This window comes from Pseudonaja textilis, chromosome 8 (assembly GCF_049901715.1).
Source record: "Pseudonaja textilis isolate UNSWEBS1 chromosome 8, rPseTex1.2, whole genome shotgun sequence".
NCBI classification, from domain to species: Eukaryota; Metazoa; Chordata; class Lepidosauria; order Squamata; family Elapidae; genus Pseudonaja; species Pseudonaja textilis.
In genome coordinates, this window is record NC_141997.1 from 40,456,348 (window position 1) to 40,482,987 (window position 26,640).

The 26,640-nt window shown below is 44.5% G+C and overlaps 1 protein-coding gene across 1 annotated transcript in view; it reads right to left on the bottom strand.

Annotated features, from left to right (window-relative positions):
- The window catches only part of LMO7 (LIM domain 7), a 163,365-nt gene that overhangs the window by 14,660 nt on the left and 122,065 nt on the right, over positions 1–26,640 (bottom strand). The window contains 14 exon segments of the mRNA XM_087938160.1: positions 1,188–1,399; positions 1,402–2,304; positions 5,279–5,371; positions 6,397–6,501; positions 6,805–6,830; positions 10,456–10,512; positions 12,381–12,438; positions 14,846–15,030; positions 17,143–17,304; positions 18,572–18,686; positions 19,307–19,600; positions 21,290–21,701; positions 23,747–23,889; positions 26,148–26,265. Of these exon segments, the coding sequence (XP_087794286.1) occupies positions 1,188–1,399; positions 1,402–2,304; positions 5,279–5,371; positions 6,397–6,501; positions 6,805–6,830; positions 10,456–10,512; positions 12,381–12,438; positions 14,846–15,030; positions 17,143–17,304; positions 18,572–18,686; positions 19,307–19,600; positions 21,290–21,701; positions 23,747–23,889; positions 26,148–26,265 (2,883 nt within the window).

The following is a 26,640-nucleotide window of genomic DNA, read 5'->3' on the forward strand; positions in this document are numbered from 1 at the left end:
ATCCGTCCGTCCGTCTTCTATGGCTGCCCATCTCAAACCAATAACTGGGTGGTGAACAGTTATAAAATCATAACCATAACCAGGAAATCAGGCCCTTCACACACTAGAGTCTTCAGGCCCAGCCACATGGATCTTCAAGGATGTTGGGGCCATCCTAATTGCTGAAGAGAGAATTTTCTAAGGACAGGGATTATGACAAAGAAGGTGTATCTCCTGGCTTCTGCCAGCTGTCATTCCTTGGCTCAAGGGTCTTCAAACTTGGCAAGTTTAAGACTTGTGGACTTCAACTCCCAGAATTTCTGAGCTAACATGCCTGGAAGAGGGATTCTGGGAGTTGAAGTCCACAAGTCTTAAATCTGTCAAGTTTGAAGACCCCTGCCTTGGCTGATGGGAGCCATCTGTGCAATCACCAGAGGATAGAGATTGCATAGGCTATGACTGGCCCTCATTTTTTATCATCTAACTAATAATGTATATAGTTCTCCGGATCCCAAGTTCCATAACTTGTCTTGACAAGCATCTGAATTAGGAATACAGATCTGTACACGAAAATACAGCAAATAGTTGAGTGGAACTTCCCACGTCAATTTTAACTATCAGGCCTCTGGCCCACATAGCTGCTAAAGCTTGGCAACTAGTGTTTTACTGGCAAGTTACCTTTAGTAGTAAAGATCATGACCTATAGAGAGTGTTGAGATTATCTTAAGATGTTCAGGGAATACGATTGATGTGAAGGCTTTCGAATGAGGTAACAAAGCGGCATCAAAATATATAGGCATCGAAGAACAAAATGCCTCCAAAGTAGGGCCCAAGATAGCTATGGATGGAAGCCTGTGAAGAAAAATGGACCAGAGAGACCCATTTCTCATCACATCATGATTTTAGGGGCAGTGAGTATTCTTAAGGAATCTGAGGAAGGAACACTTCCTGGATGTGGGCAGTTTTACTAAGGGACACTCACACTGCACACTGGGACAAAGCCTCCATCCAGAAATACTGGGAACTAGAGGGGGAAAAAGTCACCTCTATTTACTGCCTGGGAGCTAAGAGAATACGGCACAGACTCAGGCTCAGTTTGGACACCAGTGGTTTTATGTCACATGGATGAATAATCCAGCTTTTATAGAATTTCCACAATTTCTTCCCTAAATCTTAAATCTACAATTATAAAATGGAATAATGCAAACCTTTGATACTGAAGTCTTTGCACTAAAGCCTCCTTGGTTGGATCCACCAGCAGCTTTTGAGATGCTTCTTCCCGGTATCTTGGTTCCTTGATTGGTTCCATCAGAAGATTTTGAGATGCTTCTTCCCGATATCTTGGTTCCTTGATTGGTTCCATCAGAAGGTCCTTAGAAGTTTCTTCCCGATATCTTGGTTCCTTGATTGGTTCCATCAGAAGGTCCTTAGAAGTTTCTTCCGATATCTTGGTTCCTTGATTGGTTCCATCAGAAGGTCCTTAGAAGTTTCTTCCCGATATCTTGGTTCCTTGATTGGTTCCATCAGAAGGTCCTTAGAAGTTTCTTCCCGATATCTTGGTTCCTTGATTGGTTCCATCAGAAGGTCCCGAGATGCTTCTTCCCGATATCTTGGTTCCTTGATTGGTTCCATCAGAAGGTCCTTAGAAGTTTCTTCCCGATACTTTGGTTCCTTGATTGGTTCCATCAGAAGGTCCCGAGATGCTTCTTCCCGATATCTTGGTTCCTTGATTGGTTCCATCAACAGGTTTGGAGATGTTTCTTCCTGGTATCTTAAATCCTTGGTTATTTCTGTGTGACTTTTGTGAGATACTTCATTCCAAAAACTTGGTTCCTTGTGTTGTTCTAGCATTAACTTTTGCAATGTCTCTTCCTGATACCCTGGTTCTTTGATGGGTTCAAAAAGCAGATTCTGAGATGTTTCTTCACCATGTTTTGGTTCTTTAATTGGGTCCATCAGAAGATTTTGAGATGTTCCTTCCCAACGCCTTGATTCCTTGACGGGATCTACCGGTGGTTTTTGAGGCACTTCTTCTGGATAACTTGGTTCCTTTGCATAGTACACTGGCTCTCGTCCATTCCACTCCTTCCCATTTTCTGTTTCTTGTAACTTTCTGTTTTGCTCCACCGGTAACGCTCCTTGTTGTTGTAAGCTGCTTCTCGCTAGCTCACTATCTTTCCCCTGATTCTCTGATTTGCTTTCCTCTTCCCAATTTCTTTCAGAACTAAGATAAGCAGTCCTATTACTTCCATTTCTTTCCCACAAAGAGGTTGGGGCCTCTTGTACACTCCCAGTCATGGCAGAGGATGTCAGGTTAGTCTGTTCCTAGAAAAAAAAAAATGCAAGTTTTGCAGAAGTTAAACACAGAAGAGAAATAATGATGAATATCTGTAAATCAGGTGTAGGATGATGATGAAGGCTCGTTCTCCGAGCTTGTGGGTTGGTTTCTGAACACTTCATTACCAAACTAGGTAACACCTTCAGTGGAGTTTAGTGGATGTCAAGTGTCAGTATACATGGGATAAACATCAGGTCAATTAAAAAACAGGATCTACAAATAATGGCTGGCATTGACCTGCCACAATCCCAAATCCTTACTCTCTACCCCATACTGACACCAAATGGCATCAGTTTGATTGGAACAACACAAAAATCATTGGCCATGCTACCACCCGACATGCCCGTGAGTTCATCGAAGCCTGGCACTCCACAAGGAATTCCATCAAGAGACACATTGACTTACAACCACCCTACACGGTGATGGGATTCAAACATTTTTTACAACCAGTTCTGTGGGCGTGGCTTGGTGGGTGTGGTGTGGCTTGATGGGCATGGTAGGGGAAGGAGGCTGCAAAATCCCCATTCCCTCCCCACCCCACTAACCTGCTTTCCAGCTCCGTTCTTCTGTGCAGAGCAACAAAAGAAGGCTCAGCCAATCAGCTGGGGCTTGGGAGGCAGAGAATAGATGGGGGCGGGGCCAGTCAGAGGTGGTATTTGCCGATTCTCCGAACTACTCAAAATTTGTGTTACCCATTCTCCAGAACAGGTCAGAACCTGCTGAAGACCACCTTTGCTCCGCACCCTTCGGAATCCAAATCCACCACACAGGCAACCAGAGACAACAATGACCCTCAATCAACCTACACAACCCCCCACAACCAGCGCTTTGCCTTCCGATGGCCTTTACCTGATGTAACCTCCCCATCACAACACCTATCACAAGACTCTCACCGATGATTCACACCTGACCCGTCACAAAACACACCCACACCCGAAGCCATAATACACAGAACACCAATACTGACCTAAACTTCACTGAAGAGGTTACCTGGTAACAAATCGTTTGGAAAACCAACCCACAAGCTTGGAGAACGAACCTTCACCCGCAGGCTTCTGTGAAAGTTAGGTATGTTTTTTTTTTTTTGCTATGAATTGAGTTACCCGTGATGGGTCTTTCATTGGAAAGATATTCCAGGTAGCAACAGAAGTTTGGATCAGTGGATGAAAAAAAGAAATCAAGCAATTCCACCCTGTCTTTGGAATTGACTATGTCACTTCAGATCATCCAAGTCTCTAGTGTTGTGGTTTGCCGGCAGCCTATGCAGACGGCAGCAGAATCGGACAGTGGGGAAGAATGGGGACCAGTCCGGGAGTCTGGGGAGGACTCAGATGAGGGTCCTGTGTCCGATGCAGAGATGGGGCCAGGACCATCGGGGAGTGGGGTGCTGACTCCAGAGCCTTCGGAGTCTGGCAGCAGTGAGTCAGAGGAACCAGGGGAGCCTGTTCTCAATGCGCATGTGCGCAGAGCTGCTAGAAGGTGAGAGCAGCTGAGACAAAAGGGGCGACTCGGGAGTAAGGTTGGGAGGTGATTGCCCCTCCAAAGAAGAAACCTTCATAGAAAGCAAGTTACCTTTGCAGACCTTTGCAGTTTGGTTGGTTTTTATAATTCATTTTGGCACTTAGTTGTTGGCAGCAATTCAAAGGAAAGAATGGTGGGTGCTTATCAATTCCTGTTTTCTTTGCGTATTTTTTGGTGGTTATTTGTAACACATGCATGTGAAGATTATAGACCATAATAGAATAACACAATAACAAATTGGAAGGGAACCTGGAGGTCTTCTAGTCTAACCCTCTCCTGCTCAGGCAGAAAGCCTATACCCGTGATGACGAACCTATGGCACGCGTGCCACAGATGGCATGCAGAGCCATTTGTGCCGGCACGCGAGCTGCAGGCAAACTTACCTCACTGTGCATGTGCGCGCCTCCTAGCTGATTTTCGACCAGTTTGAAGCCTTTTTTGGCCTCCCAAAGGCTTGAGGAAAGCCTCTGCAGCCTGAAAAATAGGCCTGTTTTGTCACTTCCTGTTTTTCCGACAATAACGGAAGTGATGAAACAGAGCTAGTTTTCAGCCTGCAAAGACTGCAGATGCTGGCAGAAGCCTTCCTCAAGCCTCTGGGAGGCCGAAAAAGGCCTCAAACCGACCCAAACTCATCTGGGAGGCGCAGTGCAGGTAAGGGGGTGGCAGGGGTGGGAGGATGGGGATTGCGCACACATGCATAGGGGGTGTGGGGGGGCATGCATTGCTTTCTTGGTGCTGGCATGCGTGTGCAAGCGTGCCAGCGCATGTACAATTTTTGGCACAGGATCCCAAAAAGATAAGCCACCACTGGCTTATACCATTTCAGACAAATGGTTGTCCAATCCCTTCTTAAAAACCTCCAGTGTTAGAGCACCTGCTACTTTTGGAGGCAAGTCCTTCCATTGATTAATTGTTCTCGCTGTCAGAAAATTTCTCCTTAGTTTTAGGTTGCTTCTCCCTTTCTCTTCTCTCCATTTTTTCCTGCCTTCCGGCCCTTTGGAAAACAGGTTGTCCACCTCTTCTCTATGGCAACCTCTCAAATATTGGAACACTGCTATCATTGTTAGAACAGACGTTCTCCCAATTTTAATTTTCGACTCTGCGGTGCCTGAGAACAATTCCTAGACTTTGGCAGCTCATTCCTGATTTTTTTATTTTTATTTTTATGGACACCTAAGGAAAGGCAAAGAGTCTTCTTGCTGGGTTTGTGCTACCTGTCCAGGTACACCGTTCTCTTGGCTACCAAAACACTTTGCAGAGTTTTGTTTTTGTGTGTGTGTGAGGTTTATGCTTTCTGTCTATTCAGCTTTTTCTCAACAAAGCCACAAGAACGGCCTGAGCTTTTGTTTTCCCAGATGTATCGTTTTAGGAACGGCCTTCACAAGCTCAAGAGCAAATTTCTGCCAGAGAGGTCCAACCACAAAAAGGCTGAGAACTGACCTCCTTTAAGTAAATGGAGATGTCCTTCTCTGCCTCCTGCTGGGCCTTCAGCCACTCTTCCTTAAGCCTCTCTTGCTCGTGCTTGTACTGCTCCTGGTGGGGACAAGCAAATCAAGGCGAAGTCTTAGCGCGAATGCAAAAAGAAACCGCAGGAAACAGGATATTTTCCCCAGCCGACACGCCCACCAAGCTGTTCCCTTTCGCACCCTGCAAAGGATTGCGCCAAGGAATGGATGGGAATGCAAGGAAATTAAACAGGCTTAGATGAGATAGAAGTCGCTGCCTGCAGGCATTTTGGTCTCCTGGGCTCTTGCTGCAGCCAAAGGAAATGGCAACGGCCTGGAAAATCACCTATCGCCTATCACAAGCCCTTTGCACGCACGCTAAACAAGTCGTGCGACCACCCCAGAAGCAAACCACATCCACGTTGCAATATTTTTTCAGGAACAGCTCTTACACGGAAGATAACTTTTACATAGAATAACAGAGTTAGAAGGGACCTTGGAGGTCATCTAGTTATTCTCCAGCTACCTCGTTGTAGGACATCTTTATCATTTTTTCTACTGTCCCTCCCACATCTATCTATCTATCTATCTATCTATCTATCTATCTATCTATCTATCTATCTATCTATCTATCTATCTATCATCTATCTATCTATCTACCTACCTCTTCTTATTTGGAGTTTTCTTTTCCATTTTATCATCCTGCCAAGTATCTTGCATCATTAAGTGGTTTTTTTTTAAAGGAAAACCACCAAGCTCAGAGCACCGAGGACGCTTCGTTTCAACCCTGAGCTATAAATATTCTCCTTTACTGGTTCTTTCCTCTAGGTGGATCTCCAAGATCTGTGAAGGAGACTCAGCCACGAAACCATCCCCAGCTTTACATGGGCAAAGATCCATTGCTAGCTGCTGTGGATAGGGAGCCAAATGGACCTGGATAGAATCGCCCTGCCCGTGTCTACCTGTAGGTAGGGTGTTGGGGGCAGGGTGTGTATCCTCAAGTGCGTCACCTAGAGGCCCCCCTGAGGGAGGGTCAGCATGCCAGGATTGCTTTAGTCAGGATGTTCTGCTCTAGTTCTAGCGGGAAGGGCAACCGCACAGTTTCATCCAGACCTGGAGTAAGCGCTCCTGCTCCGCTTGCCATTTCTCTTGCCTTTTCCTCTCTTCTTCTTGATCCCAAGTCCAACGGCTGGAAGCCGCAATGGGTGGGACAGGGAGCTGCAACACGAAACGAAAGGTGAGCAGAGGGTTCTCCGCAGATGGCTTGCAATAAGAAGATCACTTTCTGACAGGAAAAATGGGTGCTGAGCCCTTTTCGGGGCAACAAATAGAACTGGAAGGCACTTGGAAAGTCTTCTAGTAGTTCAGGCTTAACCTAATCATCTGGTTGACTGATTGTTACTGATGATGATGATGATGATGATGATGATGATGATGATGATAATAATAATAGTGATAACAACAACAACAATAATAATACTACAACAATAATAATGATAATGATGATGATGTATTACTTACATCAAGTATTGCTGGTTCCTGGCCTCCTGGGTGATGAAGAGGGGGGAGGAGGAGGAGGAGGAGGAGGAGGAGAAAAATCTTGGTTACTCTTATCTTGAAGAAACCATTTCAGCCCAAATCAAAAGGTTGCCCTGGAACCACCCCCTTTTTTTGGACCAAGAACTCATCTTCCAACAGGCAAACAGTTCTTAAGGTCATAGAAAGGAAAATTCTTATACAGGTAGTCGAAGACTTAGACCATTCAAAGTTACAATGGCGCTGAAAAAAAATGATTTATGACTGTTTTTCCACCCTTACAACTGCTGAGAGATTGGACTGCCACTTGTCAGAAATGGTGTAGGGTCTCCTGCTTGGGTGGGTGGGTGGGTGGGTTGGACTAGATGCCCTACAAGGTCCCTTCCAACTCTGATTATCTGTTATATGTTGCTGTAGCCCCCTGGTCACATGATTAAAATTCAGATGCTTGGCCACAGACTCATATTTATGATGGTTGCAGTGTCCCTGCGTCACGTGATCACCTTTTGTGATCTGACAGAACAGCCAGATTCACTCAGCAACCATGTGACTAACTTAACAACCTCAGTGATTATTTTAACAGCTGTGATAAGACAAGCGGTAAAATGGGGCAAAATTCTCTTAACAACTGTCTCGCTTGCCAACAGAAATGTTAGGCTCAAATTGTGGTCTTAAGTCGAGGACTACCTGCATTGGTTTCATATTTACACCATGAAATTGCACCTTTTTCTAATCAATACATAGACAACAATACAGTATTGGTGGTATGCTCCTTGATTTATTATGCCAGAACATCAAAAATCAAGTCTCAGAAGACAGTTTTAAGAAGATTTCCAAGAATGCTAGAATACTGTTTTGTCAGGGAATTCACATTCCTGTATCATTTCCAACCATCTCTTCTTTGCAAAATGATATCCCAAATCCCAACCAATCAAACTTGTATGGCCTTCAAAAACAAACACGTCACACATCAGCCTTAGTAGGCTGGTGGGGCGACATCTAGAAGGTGGTGCAATTTTTGAGGAAGGCGACCTGAGTGCACTTATTTTTGAAATCACCGTCACTGAGGTGAAGTGGCGAACAGAGTAGTTTATCCAAAAACATTCACATGAGACAGAAATGGAATTCAGCCCCAGTGTTCCAGCTGACTCTTGTCATATCCCTTTCACATGAGTTGTCTTGTGCAAAAATCCCAGCCCTGAAGAGCCACAAACTTCAAGAACTGCTCATTTTATAATCCTTTTTTTTAAAAAAAAATAAAATTCTAGAATGGATAGTATATCTAGTCCTCTTGTCCCAGATTCAGGTCCTCCCAAACTGCCTTGTGGCACTATACTCTATGGTTTTCCTCAGGGGTGGGTTGCTGGGGGTTAAGGAGAGCCCCTAGCTAAGATTCTGTGCAGCTCGGACAACCCCCAAATCCTACTCCTGGTTGGCCCCGTCCACCCCTCCCAGGAGTCTCCACGCGGCCTGTTTGGATGCCAGGTAAGTGCAGGGCATGCGTGGAGTCTCAGGGAGGGCGAAAAACAGGCCTCCTGGAAGTTCAGGGAGACCGGAAATAGGCCCATTTTTTGCTTCCAGAGAGCCTCCGGAGCCTGGGGAGGCTGTTTTCACTCTCCCGGAGGCTCGAGGAAAGCCTCCGGAGCCTGGGGAGGGCAAAAATGCCCCCCCTGGTTGTGGCGCAGGAGGCCAACTAGGCCACGCCCACCATGGCCATATCCACCCAGCAACCGGGTAGAGAATCCTTTGCTAAAATGTTTGAAGCCCACCCCTGGCTCTCCTACACAGACCTGGACTTCCTCTTGCCTCCTCCTGCGGTGTCAGCCTTCATCTCCCCACTTCCTCCCTCACTAGCCTGGGCCAAACCTTCCTTCCCCTGACAGACATTTTGAGAAACAGTGTTGGCATCCATCTTTGCTTTTCCACAATTGCTTCCCAACTGACTATGTTCGGATTCTATTTTAACTTTTAGGTGATCCTGCTGCTACGGCTTAGTGATGTGATACGAGCCCAGTCTTCAGTATAATGCTTCCAAGAGCGCAGATATATAAAAAAAATGAAAGACCAAGATAAAAATCAGTAAATCTTCCCGCATTAGCTTTATGCCTGGAAAAACTCCTAAATTTTCCAAGTATTGCAATGGATGAATAATTGCTATTGGACCTGAGTTTCCCATGAAAGTATATTAGCTACCCAACAATAGCTAAAGAAGCAAAGAGAACAAGGATATTTCAGTGTTTTTTTTCTTTGTCAGTTGGGCAAATTTTTCTCTTTCGGGGCAGTGAGTGAGAAATTAATTTTCCTGAGAGAATTTTTTTTTTTTGCTCTTTTAAGTGCGGGACAAAAGCCAAAAACGACCTTTAATGCAAGATGTTCAGCTGCCCCAGAAAAACCAAATTAAAAACAGAGTTCCAAACAATACACATTCCTTATGTAAAAACCTGGTACTGGGGAAAAGGTTGTTCCAAAAAGCACAAAGAAGTCAAGTTGCAGCTTTCTAGCTGCTTCCTTTCCTTTCCTTTCCTTTCCTTTCCTTTCCTTTCCTTTCCTTTCCTTTCCTTTCCTTTCCCTTCCCCTCTCCTCTTTCCTTTCCTTTTTTCCTTTCCTTTCTCCTCTCCTCTCCCTTTCCTTTCCTTCTTTCCTCTCCTTCTTTCCTTCTTTCCTTTCCTTACTTCTTCTCTCCTCTCCTTTCTTTTCCTTCCCTTTCATTTCCTTTCCTTTTTTTAACAAAAAGTCATGTTCTGCATTTAGAGAAGTTTGGCCTGCATTTCTGAAGATCTTGTCAGCTCGGGCACAAAGCCTTGCCATAAAAGAGCGTCTGCGAGAGAGATGCTAAGGGCAAGATGTGATTATGACTAAGAGAGGCCTTTCATCTTTTGTATGGAAGCATTAGTCTGAAGAAACTGAGACAATGGTAAAATAACATTGGAAAGAGAAAAGGACCCTGAGTAATACATAAATACATCAGTGAACATCAGTGAGAAACATTGCCTTCATCACTTCAAAACATTCCATGTATAACAAATAAAACAAGCACACATTTCTGAAGTGAGGGTGAAAATGGTGATGTGTGACATGCAAAACACACTCCTAGAAGCTTTCAAGAGCTCACATATAGGATTCCTGGCCCAAAACACTCCGGTTAACTTTTGAAGGATTAAAACTGCCCCGTGGAGATAAGGCATCTATTCCTTAGCTAGCTATTCCATACCGATACACCAATTGTAATAATAAATGTGACTTTAATATCGATCATTTGTTTCAGACTGGTCGTTTTCCAAAACACCAGATTTGCCAAATTTCAGCACGTAAGAGAAAAACTTGCAAATCAAACGAAAATCTGCCGTACTACATTTGGTGCTCGCTACGAACAGGATTTGAACTTATTACAAGAGTGTCAAAGGTTTGAGGGGAAAAAGGAACACACAAATCCCATTACCACAGAGATACACCCGTGAATTGTAAAAGGGACCTGATGCCACTAAAGAAAAGAATGGAAAGAGATTAAGAAAGTTGGCATGATAGAACCCAACACCACAGGGCTGATTAAGAGAAGGCAGGGGAGGCACGATTTCATGAAATTACATGAAATGTTAGCTTTTGGGGGGTGGGTGGGAGAATACTGATTGCTTTTACCTTGTTCAAAAAACTGGGATCGCCTTTTTAAGTTTTTCAAAGAAATAGGTTCTGTGTCTATTTGGAAAAAAATACGGAGATACAAACAGGTCAGTGTGGTGTGGTCTAATTTTATTGAAAATATCCAAGGTATTCTTGTTGTCGTTTGGTGTTGTTTCGGTATCCAGGAAATCACAGTGCTGTTGCAGAGTAGTAGTTTGGCTTGACAAGGTACCAGCCCTGCTATAGGACATGCTTGTGCACTTCCCAGGGTGGGCCACAGGAGAGCGAGCTGGCTTCACACCAGTAAGAAAGACAAGTGGCTTTTTCTGCAGCATCACCAAAGGCCCCGTCCTTTCCCGGAGCTGCTTCACAAGTGGGCACCACAACCAGGAAGGTTCAGAGCCATCTGGAATCTGCCTGCCTGCACAGAGCACCAACTCATCTCCCCACCAAAGTGGTACCTATCCATCTACTTGCATAGAACATGCTTTCGAATTGTTAGGTGGATAGAAGCCGAGGTGGGTGACAGGAGCTCACCCTTCCCTGCAGTGCAAGGGCTCAAACTGTCAGAGCAGTGTCATTAAGCCACTGAGCCACAGTGCCTCTATATGCTAGTCATGCAGCTGGGAAGGCCCAAGTGCCAATTCTGCTGTAGCAGAGCTGCCTACCCTCAGCCTAAACCACTTGTAAAGGAAACTATTTGTCGTTCAGGGTTGAAATGAGGAATCCTTGGTGTTCTCTGAGCTTGATTGTTTTCTTGCAGTTGTTTCATTACCCAAATTAGGCCGTGTCATCAGTAGTAGAGTCATTACTGATGATGTTGCCAACTGTGGGCAATGAAACATCTGTAAGAAAACAACCAAGCTCAGAGAGCACCAAGGATCCCTAAGCCATTTGATGCGGCAACTGTACACAGGGTTTTGAGCTCCTCAGAGGGTTGGCGGGTCTTCTTAATTCACTCCTTTTCAAATTTTATTCTTTGGGAAGGAGCTCACCTGGGTTTAAAGAGGTTTCCCGGGGCAGCACTAAACAGGACAGCAACTGCCATGATGGTCACTTCTTAAAGACCCCTCCTGGATGGCTACAATAATTTTGCTCCCAGATTATAGTGTAAACTGGACTGAAAAGAAACAGAACTCTGCTCTCCGACCCTCACACAGAGTTCTAGCTGACAATGCATGCTAGTGTTAGGTTACAGCAGGAGTCCCCAAACTTGGCAACTTTAAGACTTGTGGACTTCTACTCCCAGAATTCTCCAGCCAGCATCGCTGGCTGGAGAATTCTGGGAGTTGAAGTCCACAAGTCTTAAAGTTGCCAAGATTGGAGGACCTCTTTGTTACAAGTTAGGTTTTTCTTTCCTTGTTTTCCCAGAAAACCCTAACATTAAACAAAGAAGCTGCAATCAGGCACAGAAGACAAATATACCTGATCAGGATAAGAGGTTTTTAAGCCTGAAACCCCTTACCCATTCCTCTGGAAGAAGCCACTAATCCACCCTGCCCGGCAAGTTAAAAAAAAAAGGGGGGGGGATTGTAAGGCACTCAGAGCAGGTTAAAAACCTCCTCCTCTTGGTATCAACTTGATGCATCTCTGCCTTTTTTTTTTTATTTCTAAACCCACTGCGTTTTTATTAACAGCTAATAAAAAAGTATTTATTTATGACTGTTTAGAATAGGGGCACCCAACCTCCAGTCCATGGATTGGGACTGACCCATGGGATGCCAGAAATTGGTCCATGCAAATAGGCAAAGCCCCATCCATGGGATGCAAGAAGCATGAGAAACCATGCTCCCTCCAGTCTGCGGGAAAACCTCTCCCCATGAAACCGGTCCCTGGCTGTCCCAAAGGTTGGGAGCCCTGTTTTACAAAACTGGTCCCTTTCTGCGGCTAAGCTAATACAAATTTAAGATCTCTTACTTCAAGTACACATGGTAGTTTTTTACCTTTTGGTTCATAGGAGCTTCTATCATCTTGCATTCCATTGACTTTTGTTTCAGAGCCCTGAAAACAGAAAAATAGCATAGGGCGGTTTTAAATCTCACTTTTTCTTACACCTCCGTAAGGTAACACCTGACTTTGGCCCTTCTGACAAACCAAACCAACAAACCCTCTGAAAGTCGATGCCCAGAAGAGCTGCATCTATTCAAACGTTCTATAGAAGGACCGTACAGGTAATCATCTCCTTTTAACGACCCTATAATCCCTTGCAAGTTGGAGTCTGGCCAACGGAATGGAACTCTGTTTAATGGCCGGATGCCCTTCCTTTGGTTGGTTCGGTTGCCAATGCAGAATTTTGTTCAGCAGATATATTCTCATTGCGCCTGGAGAGAAATATCTGCCACTACCTAGGATCGAACTCACAGCCTCCCAGAGGCGACAACTCCACCTCTAGGTCACCGCACCACTCCAATGAACATACAGATAAGTTCTTGTGATGATCCAGGGTGGGATACAAAAGCAACAAAGTCACAAAAACAGGCAAAATCCCTTTAATTCCTTCAACTTGGCTTCAAAGGTCCAATTATCATTGACAGAAGAAAAAAACCTCCCCCACAAACAGTTGTGAAAGGGAAGAAATTCCATTCAAACTCAAAATACATATAAATTATAAATAGAAAAAAACAACAACACAAACCACATTGAAGCAGTTAATAAGACAAGGCAGGATAAGGAGGTGAAGATGTCCGCAGATATCGAAATACACACACTGGGAAGGACGCCAGAACTCAGATAAGAACTGAAAGACTAGAATTATTTCACGCTTTGCTTTCAGCACTGGGCCATGCGCAGTTTGTCCTTTTAAACAGTCCTCACAGCTGCAGCCCATGAAGGGGATCAGGGCCTCTTCCTCCCCCGTAGACCACGCCATTCACATTTCTCCCTTATCCGCTCCTCCCTGCGTGCCCTAGGATGAAGAGGGGATGGGCCTGGGTCTTCCCCTGAATACCCAGCTGGCCTGTGCCCTTCCCCAGTTTCCTCCACAACCTCCAGAGCCACACTCCCACTCCCTGTTGGCTGTTCTTCCTCTCCCTCGGAGTCAGACTCCAACAGGGGCATGACAGTCCTCGACTTAAAACAGTTCATTTAGTGACCATTTGAAGTTACAATGACACTGAAAAAGTGACTTACGACCATTTTTCACACTTATGACCATTGCAGCATTCCCATGGTCATGTGGTCAAAATTCAGACACTTGGCAACTGACTCATGCTGTATGCTTCTGCATGCACACACGCCTCTGAGTCATCCTTGACTCCTGGCAACTGTTTGGATTATTCCCTGAAATTTTAGGGTCCTGTGGTGGTATTCTACCAGTTCAGCCCGGTTCAGCTGAACCGGTAGCTCCAAGAATCATTTGTGAGCGAACCGGTTCGCTCCAACGATCAGCTGTTGGGCCCTCCCACTGGTCCTGGCTTATACTGACCTTTATTTCCTGCTCTTCAATCTCAGCTGCTTCGCATGGCACAACCGATTGCCGCGCATCAGCTGTTTTACACACTGGGCTTGCAGCAGAAGGTGAGTTGCAAATGCTGCGTGCACATTTGGCGCACGCAGTAGGAAAACTATTTGAAACCCACCATTTTAGGGTGACCAGCCCAAGGTCACCCAGCTGGCTTCATGTCTAAAGCAGGACTAGAACTCACGGTCTCCCAGTTTCTAGCTCAATGTCCTTAACTGATATAATGTAATTTATGAGAATATGAAGAAGAAAATTTGTTAATACATAAGGATGGGATGTTAGAAAGTTGTATTTGTGACTATGGGAATAATCATATAGTATAAGATAGTATTTTTAATGAATCGCATATTTTGTGATTCATTTGTATACGGTATATTATATTGTTATAAGTTTGATATTATGGGCTAAAAGAAAATAAGATGGAAATTATATTTGTGTAAAAATGATAAGTGTAATATTGGAATATTGGGATTTAAACGGGGATAATATAATTTAAGATGAAATTTTGAATGATCAATGAAATGATATAAATAGATTAAACTGTAAACAAGTTGAACATAAGGATATATGATCAAGGAAGATAGAGATTGATTAAAAATAAAGAGACTGATGTAATTTATGAAAATATAAAGAAGAAAACTTGGTAATAGATAATGATGTGATGTTAGAAAGCTCCATTTGTGACTTTGGATATGACTGATTTAAAATGTAAAACACCTGGAACCACACTGTTCTCTCAAAGATATATTTAAATAATTAAAAAATAAAAAACTTTTTTACCAAAAAAAATGTCCTTAACCACTATCCCCAAAATACTGAATATACTCCCATGTCTCCAGATCACTGTAATACCCATTCAGAAGGGTCTGGTACAACTCCAAGTTAAAGGGTAAAAGGACGTCTTGCAATTGCAAACAATTTCTTCTGGAGGAACACATCCCTACTTACATCATTCTGCACATGGCCATGAACCTCCTTTTCCGATGTCTGTTGACTTTGCGTTGAAGTGCGGTCTCCTGACGTGGCATCAATCCATTTGCTTTCAGGTGTACCTATAATGTTGGTAGCCATACTGGTAAGATTGAGGATTTTGTGCCTTGCAAATGGCGGGAAAGGCTGGTCTTTGCCCCAATCTGATTGATGTGTGGAGATCAAAAGAAATTGACAAAGGAGACAGGGGGAATGTCAAAGTGTAAAGGGAACTGACAAAAACACATCCAAACCACACACAAAGAGGAGGAGGAAAAATATATATATAACAAAGGACAGAAGAAGGAAGGAGTGATTGGGATGTTAATGTGGAATGACCTGTTAGGGCTTTTCATGAGAGACCGCCTTTTCCCCAAAGCAAAGAGTTAGTCAAAAGTGTGCACAATAAACAGCATGTTTACTTACTAACAACAACTATTTTATAGACCAGTGGCGGCTAACCTTTTTGGGCTCCTCTGCCCAAAATTGTGTGTGCTTGCATGCTCGCAGCACCCAGAAGGCAATGCACACATACCATGCCCCCTACACATGTACACACAATCCCCACCCATCCACCACCCCGCCGCTCCCTTACCTGCACTGCACGTCACAGCTGATTTGAGGCCGATTTGAGGCCTTTTTTGGCCTCCCAGAGGCTTGAGGAAGGCTTCTGCAGGCTGAAAACTAGGCCCGTTTCGTCACTTCTGGTATTTCCGGAAAAAGAGGAAGTGATGAAACGGGCCTAGTTTTCGGCCTGCAGAAGCCTTCCTCAAGCCTCTGGGAGGCCGAAATAGGCCTCAAACCAGCCAAAAGTCAGCTGTGAAGTGCATGCATGTGAAGTGAGGTAAGTTTGCCTGCAGCTCGCGTGCTGGCACAAATGGCTCTGCGTGCCACCTGTGGCACACGTGCCATAGGTTCGCCATCATGGTTATAGACCACCTTTTTTTCCCAAGCAAGAATTAGTCAAAAGCTTACACAACAAATAGCAAGTTTACTAACATTAACTTTATTTTAATTTAGAAGAATTTCAAAATGTTGGGAAGTGAAGTTGATCTTAGAGCAGGAGTGTCAAACTCAAGGCCCAAGGGCCAGATCCAGTCCATAGGGTGTTTATATCTGGCCCGTAGGGCCATCATGGAAATAGCGAAGGACTGTCCTGGGGTCCCTCTGCCAGTGAGAACGGAGCTCAGGAGGATTGCATGCAGCCCTGGTGAGCTCCATTTTCTTTTTTAAAAAATTTATTTTTAATTTTAATTATGCAAATACAACACAATACATCCAACTTATACTTGTTATACATATATACATTTTACTTCATCATTTATAATCTCTTTATTTAATATATTAATTACTAATTGATCTAATCATAACTACTAGTATTTCGACCTTGTCTTCCACTATATAACCATTTGTAAAATTTATTTCATGTTTCATAATATTTAGACTCTCCTCTGTCTTTTATTTCTAAAGTTAACCTATCAGATTCTGCACATCATAATTTTTCTTATTACTTCTGTTTCTGGAGGTATAATTTCATTTTTCCAATATTATGCATATAATATTCTAGCCGCTGTCAATACATGTGCTATTAGATATATTATTTTCTTCTTAAATTTTTCTGTTATTATTCCCAGAAGAAAAAATTCTAGTTTAAATGGAATACACTCTCCCACCATTTGTTCTATCCATGTTTGAATCAGTCTCCAATATATTTTTTTTGTAGCATTTTCATCGGCAGAAGGTTGCAGGAGGCCATTGTAGCCGGAAAAGGAGCTCAGGAGCCCATTTTGGGTGGCAGAGTGCTTGGACCACCACAGACGCCCTCCACAAGTGACATCGAGCTGGCCGCATCCTCCTGATCAAACACAACCCTGATGCAGCCCTCAAGGAAATCGAGTTTGACACCCCTATCTTAGAGTCTTCACACATATCATTATCTGATGAACAGACACAATCAAAGTTCATTGCGATCAACTCTTTCCAAGGAAGTCTCTACTCCAGGAGATGACTTCCCAATTTCTAGAGAGTAAACTTGCTCAACCCGCTTAGTTACTCTGCAATTCATGCAACGGTGACAAAATAATAAATATATTCCTTGCCACAAATGCTTTTTATTTTTTACTAAAACAGAAGTACTAACCGCAGATTCTTTTTAATGGAAACAAACCGCCAGCTCTTACTGAAGGCTATAAGAATTCAGAAGTCACCCACCACAATGCAACACAGAGGAAAGAGGAGACAACTCACACTGCCCTCAGCGGTAAGTAAACACGCACCTTTCTTTCCATGCCGCCTCACGTCCATGACGAGGCATCCATTTTCCAGGGCCCGGCTGATGGCAGCTTCCCACTCGCCCTGCTCCAGGTGCGAAATGCTGGTGCCCCCGAGGGATAGGATTTCATCCCCAACTTTCAACTGGCAAAAATCTGCAGGGCTGCCTGTTGAGAGAAAAGCCAACGAAACCACATACTAAGACCTCCAAATCAGGGGTGGGATTCAAAAATGTTTACTACCGGTTCTGTGGGCATGGCTTGGTGGGCGTGACAGGGGAAGGATACTGCAAAATCCCCATTCCCTCCCCACCCCACTGACCTGCTTTCCAGCTCTGTTCTCCCCTGCAAGGCAACAATAGAAGACCCAGCTGATCAGCTGGGGCTTGGGAGAATAGATGGGGGCATGGCTAGTCAGAGGTGGTATTTGCCGGTTCTCTGAGCTACTCAAAATTTCTGCTACTGGTTCTCCAGAACTGGTCAGAACCTGCTGAATAACCACCTCTGCTCCAAATATCCAGAGTCAGATTCTGCAGAGCATGTTAGTGTGAGCAAAGTCTCTCTCCTGAAGCCTTAAGCCTTGCTTTCAGAGGTTTGGGGTTGCATGAGAGGGCTGCCTGCGTGGGCGCCCTTTGGAGCAGGTAGGGGAAGGAGGTGTTGGTGAAGTAATGTTCTGGGGTCAAGTGGACACCAAAGGGCCCTTTTGGAATGCTGGATGGTGCCATGAAAGTTTCTGCGACACCAAGAAAGGGGGGTTTCTTCTAAAGAAAAAAAAAAGAAAGAAAGCCTTTTGGAAGGAAGATCATTGTTGGAATAGGGCACTCCAGGCTGGAAAGTTAGCCCAGAGTTCCTTGCATAGCCCTGAGCTCCATAGTAAAAACTGTTAGGAGATGAGATGGTCTTGCAGCTTGAAAGTTAATATCAAATGGTTTGAGGCTTTAGAACAGGGGTTTCCAACCTTGGCAACTTTAAGACTTGTGGACTTCAACTCCCAAAGTTCCTCAACCGGAGTTCCTCAGCTTTGCTGGCTGAAGAACTCTGGGAGTTGAAGTCCACAAGTCTTAAAGCTGTCAAGGTTGGAGACTCCTGCTTTAGAAGGAACCAGCAGAGACTTAAAGCGAGTCAATCTGGCATGTCCACAGTCTCTATATTCTTTACATTCTTTCAAGCTGCATTTTCCTTTCCTCTCCACTTGTCTCCTCTCTTCTTTTCCCCTCCTCTCTTTCCTCTCCTCTCTTCCCCTTTCTTCCACTCCTCTCTCCTTTCTTCTCCTATTCTCTCTTCCCCTCCTCTTCTCCCCTCTCTTACCCTCCTCTCTCCTCCCTTCTCCTCTCTTCCACTCTCTCCCCCTCCTCTCCTCTCCCCTCCTGTCTTCCCTTCCCTTCTTTCTCTTTCCTTTCCCAAAAAAGTACAAGAATTAAATGCTAATGTTTACCTTCTACTATTGATTTCACAAAGACACCAGAAGGATTCTGGGACACGGCAAATCCAAAGTTACGACTGCTGCCTGGTTTCTGGTTTATACTGATTCTCATATCGCTGTATTGCTCCTGAAAAAACCAGAGAAGGAGGAGGAGGATAGAGAAGAGAATGTCAACAGTCATTCGTTCACATTACCTTAGCTACTCTCTTTAGATTGTTTCAGGCATTCGCTATTTATGTCTTGTCTCTCCTGACAGCTTAAGTGGTTTAAGAACCTTCCTATTGTTTGCAGTGTTAGAAATCAATCATAGCACTGAAAAGAAGAGTTGGTCAATGAGTATAACAGTCCTTACAGACAGGAACTGAGGCCTTCTTGGACTAAACCCCGCAGAGCAATGCAACCAAGAAGGCACTTCCTGCAGGATTATCCACTGAGGCTACTCCTTGTATCATCAAACTGTCCTTCACAATCTGTGGCGCTCTCTGTCCCTCTGCTGACCCCTCTAGAGAAAGTCTTATGAGCCAAAGAGTCCTAAAACACTGTTCCAAGCCCATCTCTTCCCTCACTTCTGTGATTCATTAGAAGAAGCTCCCATTCCTTCACAAGGTTGACTACCTCAAGATTCCCTTTTTTAGAGAAGTTATCCATGATTTTCCCTAGCTTACAAGTAACGCCTAATTCTTTGGGGGGGTGGGGGGTGTACAGCTTCCTGTATTTTGGAAAAACAGGAGCCTCCCTCCAACTCACGTGCCGTCTTGACTCCTCAGTCGCCGAAAGGGTTTTCTCCTTGGGGCCAGAAGATGTGACCGTCATGGAGTTGGAACTGGCGTGAGGATCTGATTTAGGCTCCGACTCAGGCGTTCCTCTTCTCTGCTCCTCCAGCAAGTGGCTTGTTCTGGTTTTGTTGTCTTCTGCCACTTGGGGATCCATCTTGCCTTGGCCTTGAACTGCTCCTGTCTCAGCCTTGGAGACCCTGCTGTGCCCTGACTGAACACCTCTGGGCCCTTCTGGTCCTCCATTGTATTTCACAGCTGCATCCATCTGTAAGAAAGACATCTCCAACATTGGCCTGAGCAGCATCTACTGAACATTTTCCCCAGCCCCTATGGGCCTCGCTAATCATCTGCAGTGTTAATATAGTTATTTGGATGGGACCATGGAGGTCTTCTAGTCCAACCCCTGCTCAAGCAGAGACCCTGTATCACTTCGGACAAATGATTATCCAATCTCTTCTTCAAAGCCTCCAGTGATGGAGCACCAACGATTTCTGAAGGCAAACTCCACTAGTTCATTGTTCTGTCAGGAAATTTCTCCTTAGTTCCAGATTAGTTCTCTCCTTTGATTAGTTTCTACCCGTTGCTTCTTGTCCTGCCCTCAGGTGCTTTGGAGAATAGCTTGACTCCCTCTTCTTTGGGGCAGCCCCTGAGATACTGCTATCATGTCACCCCAGCCCTTCTTTTCACGAGATTAGATGTACTCAATTCCTGCAATGTTTTCAGTTGAATTGAATTGAATAAGGAGCCAATCCACCTCAAAAGCAGAGCTTGTGAACTGCTGGGAGCAGGGAAAGATGTAGTGTCCCTAATTTAATTGGCTCTGACTTTTTCTGCAGTTGTCTTTGCAGCTGAGAGCAGGGCATGAATTCCTGTTTGCATGAAGTGCAATTATATCCTTGCCTTCCCTCCAGGAGAGCAGGGAAGGATACAGGTAGATATTGGAATACTGCTATCCTATCACCCTCTAATGCTTCTTTTCATTATAAAACTAAGTTGAAAGGATACAATGCATTATATATAGATGGTACAGGCTTAAATTTCAAAATTTAAGACGCTACGTTTGATGGGACGATATGCAAATAGTAGGCAAATAGTTACAAATCCAAAGTGAAATGTCACCTTTTGATTCCTTCTAAGTGAGTAGTTTTACCGTTTCTGTTGGAAATCTCCGTAAGGAGTTTGTGCATCTATACACACCCAAACGTATTGTGTAAAAGCAGAGTCTCAACAAGAATGAGCTTTGGGTCCTAGTAGAGGGAGCAATTTCAATACCCATCTCAAATCCTAAAGGAGATAGGTCTTACCTTTCTAATATTCCCGAAACATTCAGGCAAATTGCAGATATGGTACATCCAGTATGTCATTGTGGTTTTTCGTGACATGTCTGTGATTGTGTGTTTAACACATAGAATAGAATAGAACAGAACAGAACAGAATAGAAAATCTGGAATGGAATGGAAAAGAACAGAATATAGAATAGAATATAGAATAGAATGGAATGAAATGAAATGAAATGAAATGAAATGAAATGAAATGGAATGGAATGGAATGGAATGGAATGGAATAGAATAGAATAGAATAGAATAGTACAGAACAGAATAGTGTGGCGTGGCGTGGAGTAGAAATAGAAAATGGAATGGAATAGAATAGAATTAGAATATGGAATAGAATAGAATAGAAAACAGAGTTGGAAGGGATCTTGAAGGTCTTCTAGTTCAACCCCCTGCTTAGGCAGGAAACTCTACACCATTTCAGGCAAATGGTCATCCAATCTCTTATTAAAAACTTCAAGTGTTGGAGCATTTAAAAGGCTGATAGTTCCACCGACTAATTGTTCATATATCATATATCCTTCTTTCTATTTTAGATATGTGACTGCAGATATAAGCGCAGTTGAAGTATAAAATTAGCCAGAGGTGCTTCCCCAAATCTTAAGACAAAAGCCAGTTTTTACCGTAAAGGACCTGGGAAGTGAGGAGATTCCTCTCATAGGGGCTCCAAATGGCCTTGGGGTGACTACCGATGTTAACCTGGCTGTGTCCGCCTTCTGATAACTTCTCGATAAGGAGGCTGAAACCCGACCAGATCCAGTTTGGGCATTCGATGACTGGGAACTTGGCAAAGGCGACTCCATCCTTTCTCTGGACAGGCTGTCTACTGAGGCGAGAGGCTCCTCCTTCACCCCACGCTCCAGTTTCCGGTTCCTCAGCTCATGATCGTCTTCCTTTTTCAAGCCTCCGTTTGCCTCAGTTGGAACGCAAACCTTGGGAGACGTTTTCTCTTCCCGAAAGACGTCATCATTCGAGAAAGATATTTGTTCCATCTCCTGCCAGGAGTTCCTCAGAAGAGCCTGATCTCGCCTCTCTCTAGAAGAAAAGCAAGAGCTTTGGGTAACCGATGACCTCAAACGTGTTTTGTGTGTGTGTGTGTGTGCGTGTGTGTGTGTGTGTAAAACCTGTAAGTGTGATGACCCGGGGCATGGCACAAAGGCAACACAGATGGATAATCAATAAGAGTCCCTTTATTAGCTCCAAATTTGTCCCCAATGTCCAGGTTACCTTCTGGCTAGAGAAAAAACTCTCCCAGGAACAGCCTTTGACTGCAGAGAATTAAGTACAAATCATGGTCAATACAAACTGTAACTATAAATCCAATCAAGCCAAACTGAGGTAATTAGTTTGGCAGGGCAGGAGCAAGAATTCCAGACGTGAAGGCATGGAAAAACTCACATGGTTGGGAAGACGCCAGGAACACAGAGAAGCAAAGACAACACAGGATAAAGTTACGTTTGCTCCCAGCAGCTGCCGCAGTCAGCATTCAGTTTTTTTAAACTTTCATTCCCAGGTGTGGCTAATGAAGGGAATCGGGGCTCTTTCCTCCCCTGTAAGCCATGCAACACATGTTGCTCTCTTCTCCATTCCTCCCTGCATGCCCTAGGACGAACAGGGGTTGGGCCTGGGTCTAGAATCCCTTGTTCTATCTCTCCTCTGCTCTGCACAGCTGGACTTTGCCCTTCCCCAGCCTCCTCCCTAACCAACGAAGCCACAACTCCCTGTCAGCTGTTTGTCTTCCTCCTTGGATTCAGACTCTGACAGGGGCATGACAGTAAGGTTGCAGTGCTGTGTTCCCAGCTACAGCTTATGAAGGGAATCAGGGCCCTTTCCTCCCCCGTAAGCCATGCAACTCACATTGCTCCATTCCTCCCTGCATGTCCTAGGATGAAGAGGGGGTGGGCCTGGGTCTTCCTCTAAATTCCCTCTCCCTTGCTCTACGTCTCCCCTGCTCTGCCAAGCTGGACTGTGCCCTTCCCAAGTTTCTTCCACAGCAAACGGAGCCACACTCCCACTCCCTGTCAGCTGCTTGGCTTCCCCCTTCCGATCAGATTCTGACAGGGGCATGACAGGTATCAAACCCAATCCTCCAGTTACAATCGTTCATTTAGGGACTGCTTAAAGGTAGAACAGCACTGGAAAAAAAAGACTAAAGACTGTTTTTCATACATTAGGGCCACTGCAAGCATCCTTGTGGTCACGTGATCAAAATTCAGCTGTTTAGAAACTGGCATGTACTTGTGATTGTTGCAGTGACCTGGGGTCACCTGGTCTCCTTTTGCGACCTCCTGACCAGCAAGAATCAATGGGCAAGCCAGATGCACCTAGCAACCGTGTTATTAATTTAACAACTGTAGCGATTCACTTCACAACGGTGGCAAGAAAGCTTGTAAAACTGGGCTAAATTCACTTAGCCACCATCTTGCTTAGCAACAGAAACGCTGGGCTCCGTTGGGGTCACAAGCCAAGGACTATCTATAAACAGAATGTTATTGGTGCGTTCCTTCTTAAGGAAGCATGAAGGGCCCCTTGTATTTCACTGAAAAGAACTCAGGACACCTGATAGCATCAAACTAGGACAAAATGAGAAAAGCCCAGGGAAGACCTTTAAAAGGCTCTTTTGCAGGACAAACACACCCCATTCCCCCCCCTCCAATTCTTTCTAATAGTTATATAAGACTTATATTAAAAATGCAGAAATGGGACCTAGGTCAAAACAAGCTGGTTTGAGATTTAAAGACAAATAACACAGAAAAACAAAAACAAATGAAGTTGAAAACGAACCCAGCATGTACGGTGACCTTCAACGAGGTTGAAATTAAAAGGGTCCTTTCAAAAGGTGTATTGAAATTATTGGCATATTTGCTAAATTAATTTTATGGATATTAGACCAGTTATCCTTTAATTATTTAGGAATACAATGATCGAATCATTCCCGGTGAGAAGAACTGCAAATTAAACAGGCCGGCAAGCGAATGTGTGTAAGTAAATTCAAAGGCAGTCAATTAAAACAAGTGGTTGCTGCATTCAAGACAACGTAAAATAGGATTAAGCCCTTAAAGCACCTAGGCATGTATTACCTGTCTCTCTGCATTTCTCTCAGGGTTTTGCTGCGCCGTTCCGAGCTTTCTGAACTTCTCCGCTCGATTTCTTCTCTCTCCTCTTTTTTCCTTTGCAGGTCAGAGGTGTGACTCCTGCGCCTACTTTTCCATTTGGCCAAATCCTACACACAAACATACACAAAACTCCAAGCTGTGCTCAGTAAAGGCCTCGGACGGCAAGCTCCTCCAGCCGAACGCTCAGGGGGCCGCGTTCCCTGGCAAAGACTGCGCAACAGACTGTTTTCATCTGAGATACCTGGTCTGTTGCCTTCTCAAATGTCTTTTTCCCCAGCCTGTCCCCGATCTGAACAATGGCAGCCTTTCAAGCTTCCGGATGCTTAAAGAAGTTTTGCAGGAGAAAACGCACTGGCTGCTTTGAAAAGGAAGCTCGTAACATTCCAATATTCCTTCCTAATTCCTCCATAAACCCTAATGGGCTTCCAACCTTATAGGCATTGTTATTCAAAGCAGCAACAGGAGATGGTATATGTATATATTTATTATTAACCTGATCGCCCAGCTCAGGAGCATTCCATGTTATCTTGAATTACCTGGTGTAATTTAAAAGGGTGACTAAAAACCAAAACAGGATTGGATTCTCAGGCGCCCTTACTGATGAATATATTTCCACAATAGGAATTCCTTCACTTGTTGTTGATGTTAATTTCAGCCCCACCTTCATGTATTACTGTTGTGGGAAGCCCCCTCCCCCGACACCCATCAGAAGAATAAAATATTTTGGGAAATATTGAAAAAAAAAAAAACAGGATAGAATATTTCCTCCAAAGGAGAAATGGGAAAAAATCTTAACCAGCTCCAGTCTTTCTGCCCCCAAGCAGAAACTAAGGAGGGCAGATTTTACAAATGCAGTTTTGATAATCCATTCATTCAAGACAGGATATTTTGAAACTCCTTGCAGCAAAGTTTGACAGCTAACAAAGGCAGAATGGTAGGATTAGAACAGAGTTGGTGTTCAGCAGGTCCTGACCAGTTCTGGAGAACCGGTAGTGGAAATTTTGAGTAGTTCGGAGAACCGGCAAATACCACTTCTGACTGGCCCCGCCCCCATCTATTCTCTGCCTCCCAAGTCCCAGCTGATTAGCTGGGTCTTCTTTTGTTGCCGTGCACAGGAAAATGGAGCTGGAAAGCAGGTTAGTGGGGTGGGGAGGGAATGGGGATTTTGCAGTATCCTTCCCCTGTCATGCCCACCAAGCCACGCCCACCAAGCCACACCCACAAAATCGGTAGTAAAAAAATTTGAATCCCGCCACTGGATTTGAAAGCAGCCCCTCACCCAAGATCCAACACAGGACCAAAACTATTAGCCATAATAGGAATTGCCCAACACCTTTTCAGAACACTAGCCCCTTCATTGCATCACCCCCAGGACAATTCAAACTTCAAAGTCACAGAAACTTATAAAGACTGATCTACTCATTCAACCATTTTGTCAGCTGCACCAGAACCACAAATCCTGGTGGTTCATCATTAAACCTCCTTTCCAATCAGCCTCCATGTTGTTCCCAGCGTCTTTTTCCCAGCTTGGAACTGAATCAGATGGATTTTCCTTCCAACATTGTTGTTCCTACACCTTAGCCCATGAGAACATGTCTGGCAGGGCATTCCTTAAGATCTGGCCACCTTAATGGTTGCACCTTCCAGTCTTGAGAAGTACCTTGGATCAGTGGTGGGATTCAAATTTTTTTTACTACTGGTTCTCTGGGAATGGCTTGGTGGGCCTGGCAGGGGAAGGATACTGTAAAACCTCCAGTCAGAGGTGGTATTTGCCGGTTCTATGAACTACTCAAAATTTCCACTACCGGTTCTCCAGAACTGGTCAGAACCCACTGAATACCATCTCTACTTTGGATTCTTCTCTGCTGTCCTTTTGGCTCCAACAAAATTTAGGCCTTTTAATCGTATATGGTCTTTATTTATTATTTGCTAATCAATTTTATATCTGCCGTTACAATATTTGCTATCTGCAGCTGTCAATTCATTCTGTCTATTCTTTTCTCAGAGAATGCACCTTGCTGAATTCTCATCCGGCGCTTTCTGCTGCCAAGCACCACCACCATCGGAAGAAAAATCCCATGGCTTCTCTAGCATTTCCATTGGAAGATATGGAGACCAAAGCTAGAGGACGCATCTTCGGAAGTTGTCCTGGCCCTTTAATCCATCTCCCACTGCTCTGTTCCGCCCTCAGCCCTCCTCCCACTGGCTGAAACTTCTAAAGAAGAACCCAAACCCATGTGCCATCCCATGTCCTGCTACTGATAGGCACAGGGTTAATGGCTGCCACCCAAATTCAGTTTGCTGTGACTATCTTGTAGAACCACCCAGCGGGACACCAAAGAAGGGTCTTTCCAGGACCACTTACATCTTGCCACTGTTGGTCCTGTTCCCGCAGCTGAGTTTTTATTTTCTGGAGCTCTTCGTAACGCATCTGCCGGATTGTTTGTAGCTCATCTGCACTGACATCGTTCAAGGATTTACTCCTGAAGGGAGGTAGAGAAAGACTTTTTAGAGTTCCAGTCCATTTCCTTCTTCACGAGGCGATTTAAGAATCTGATTAGCAGGAACGGGACTAGGGGTGGTCTATGACGAGGCAGTTTTTAGTGGTGTGAGTGTGTAGGCCCTCTCCTACACACCCTCCTACACAAAGAGCCGCAGTGGCTAGAATGCAGTACTGCAGGCTACTTCTGCTGACTGCCGGCTGCCAGTAGTTTGGCAGCTTGGGTCTCACCAGGCTAAAGGTTGACTCAACCTTCCATCCTTCTGAGGTCAGTAAAACAAGGACCCAGATTGTTGGGTATGTAAAACTTGTTGACTCTGTAAACTGCTTAGAGAGGGCTGTAAAAGCACTGTGAAGC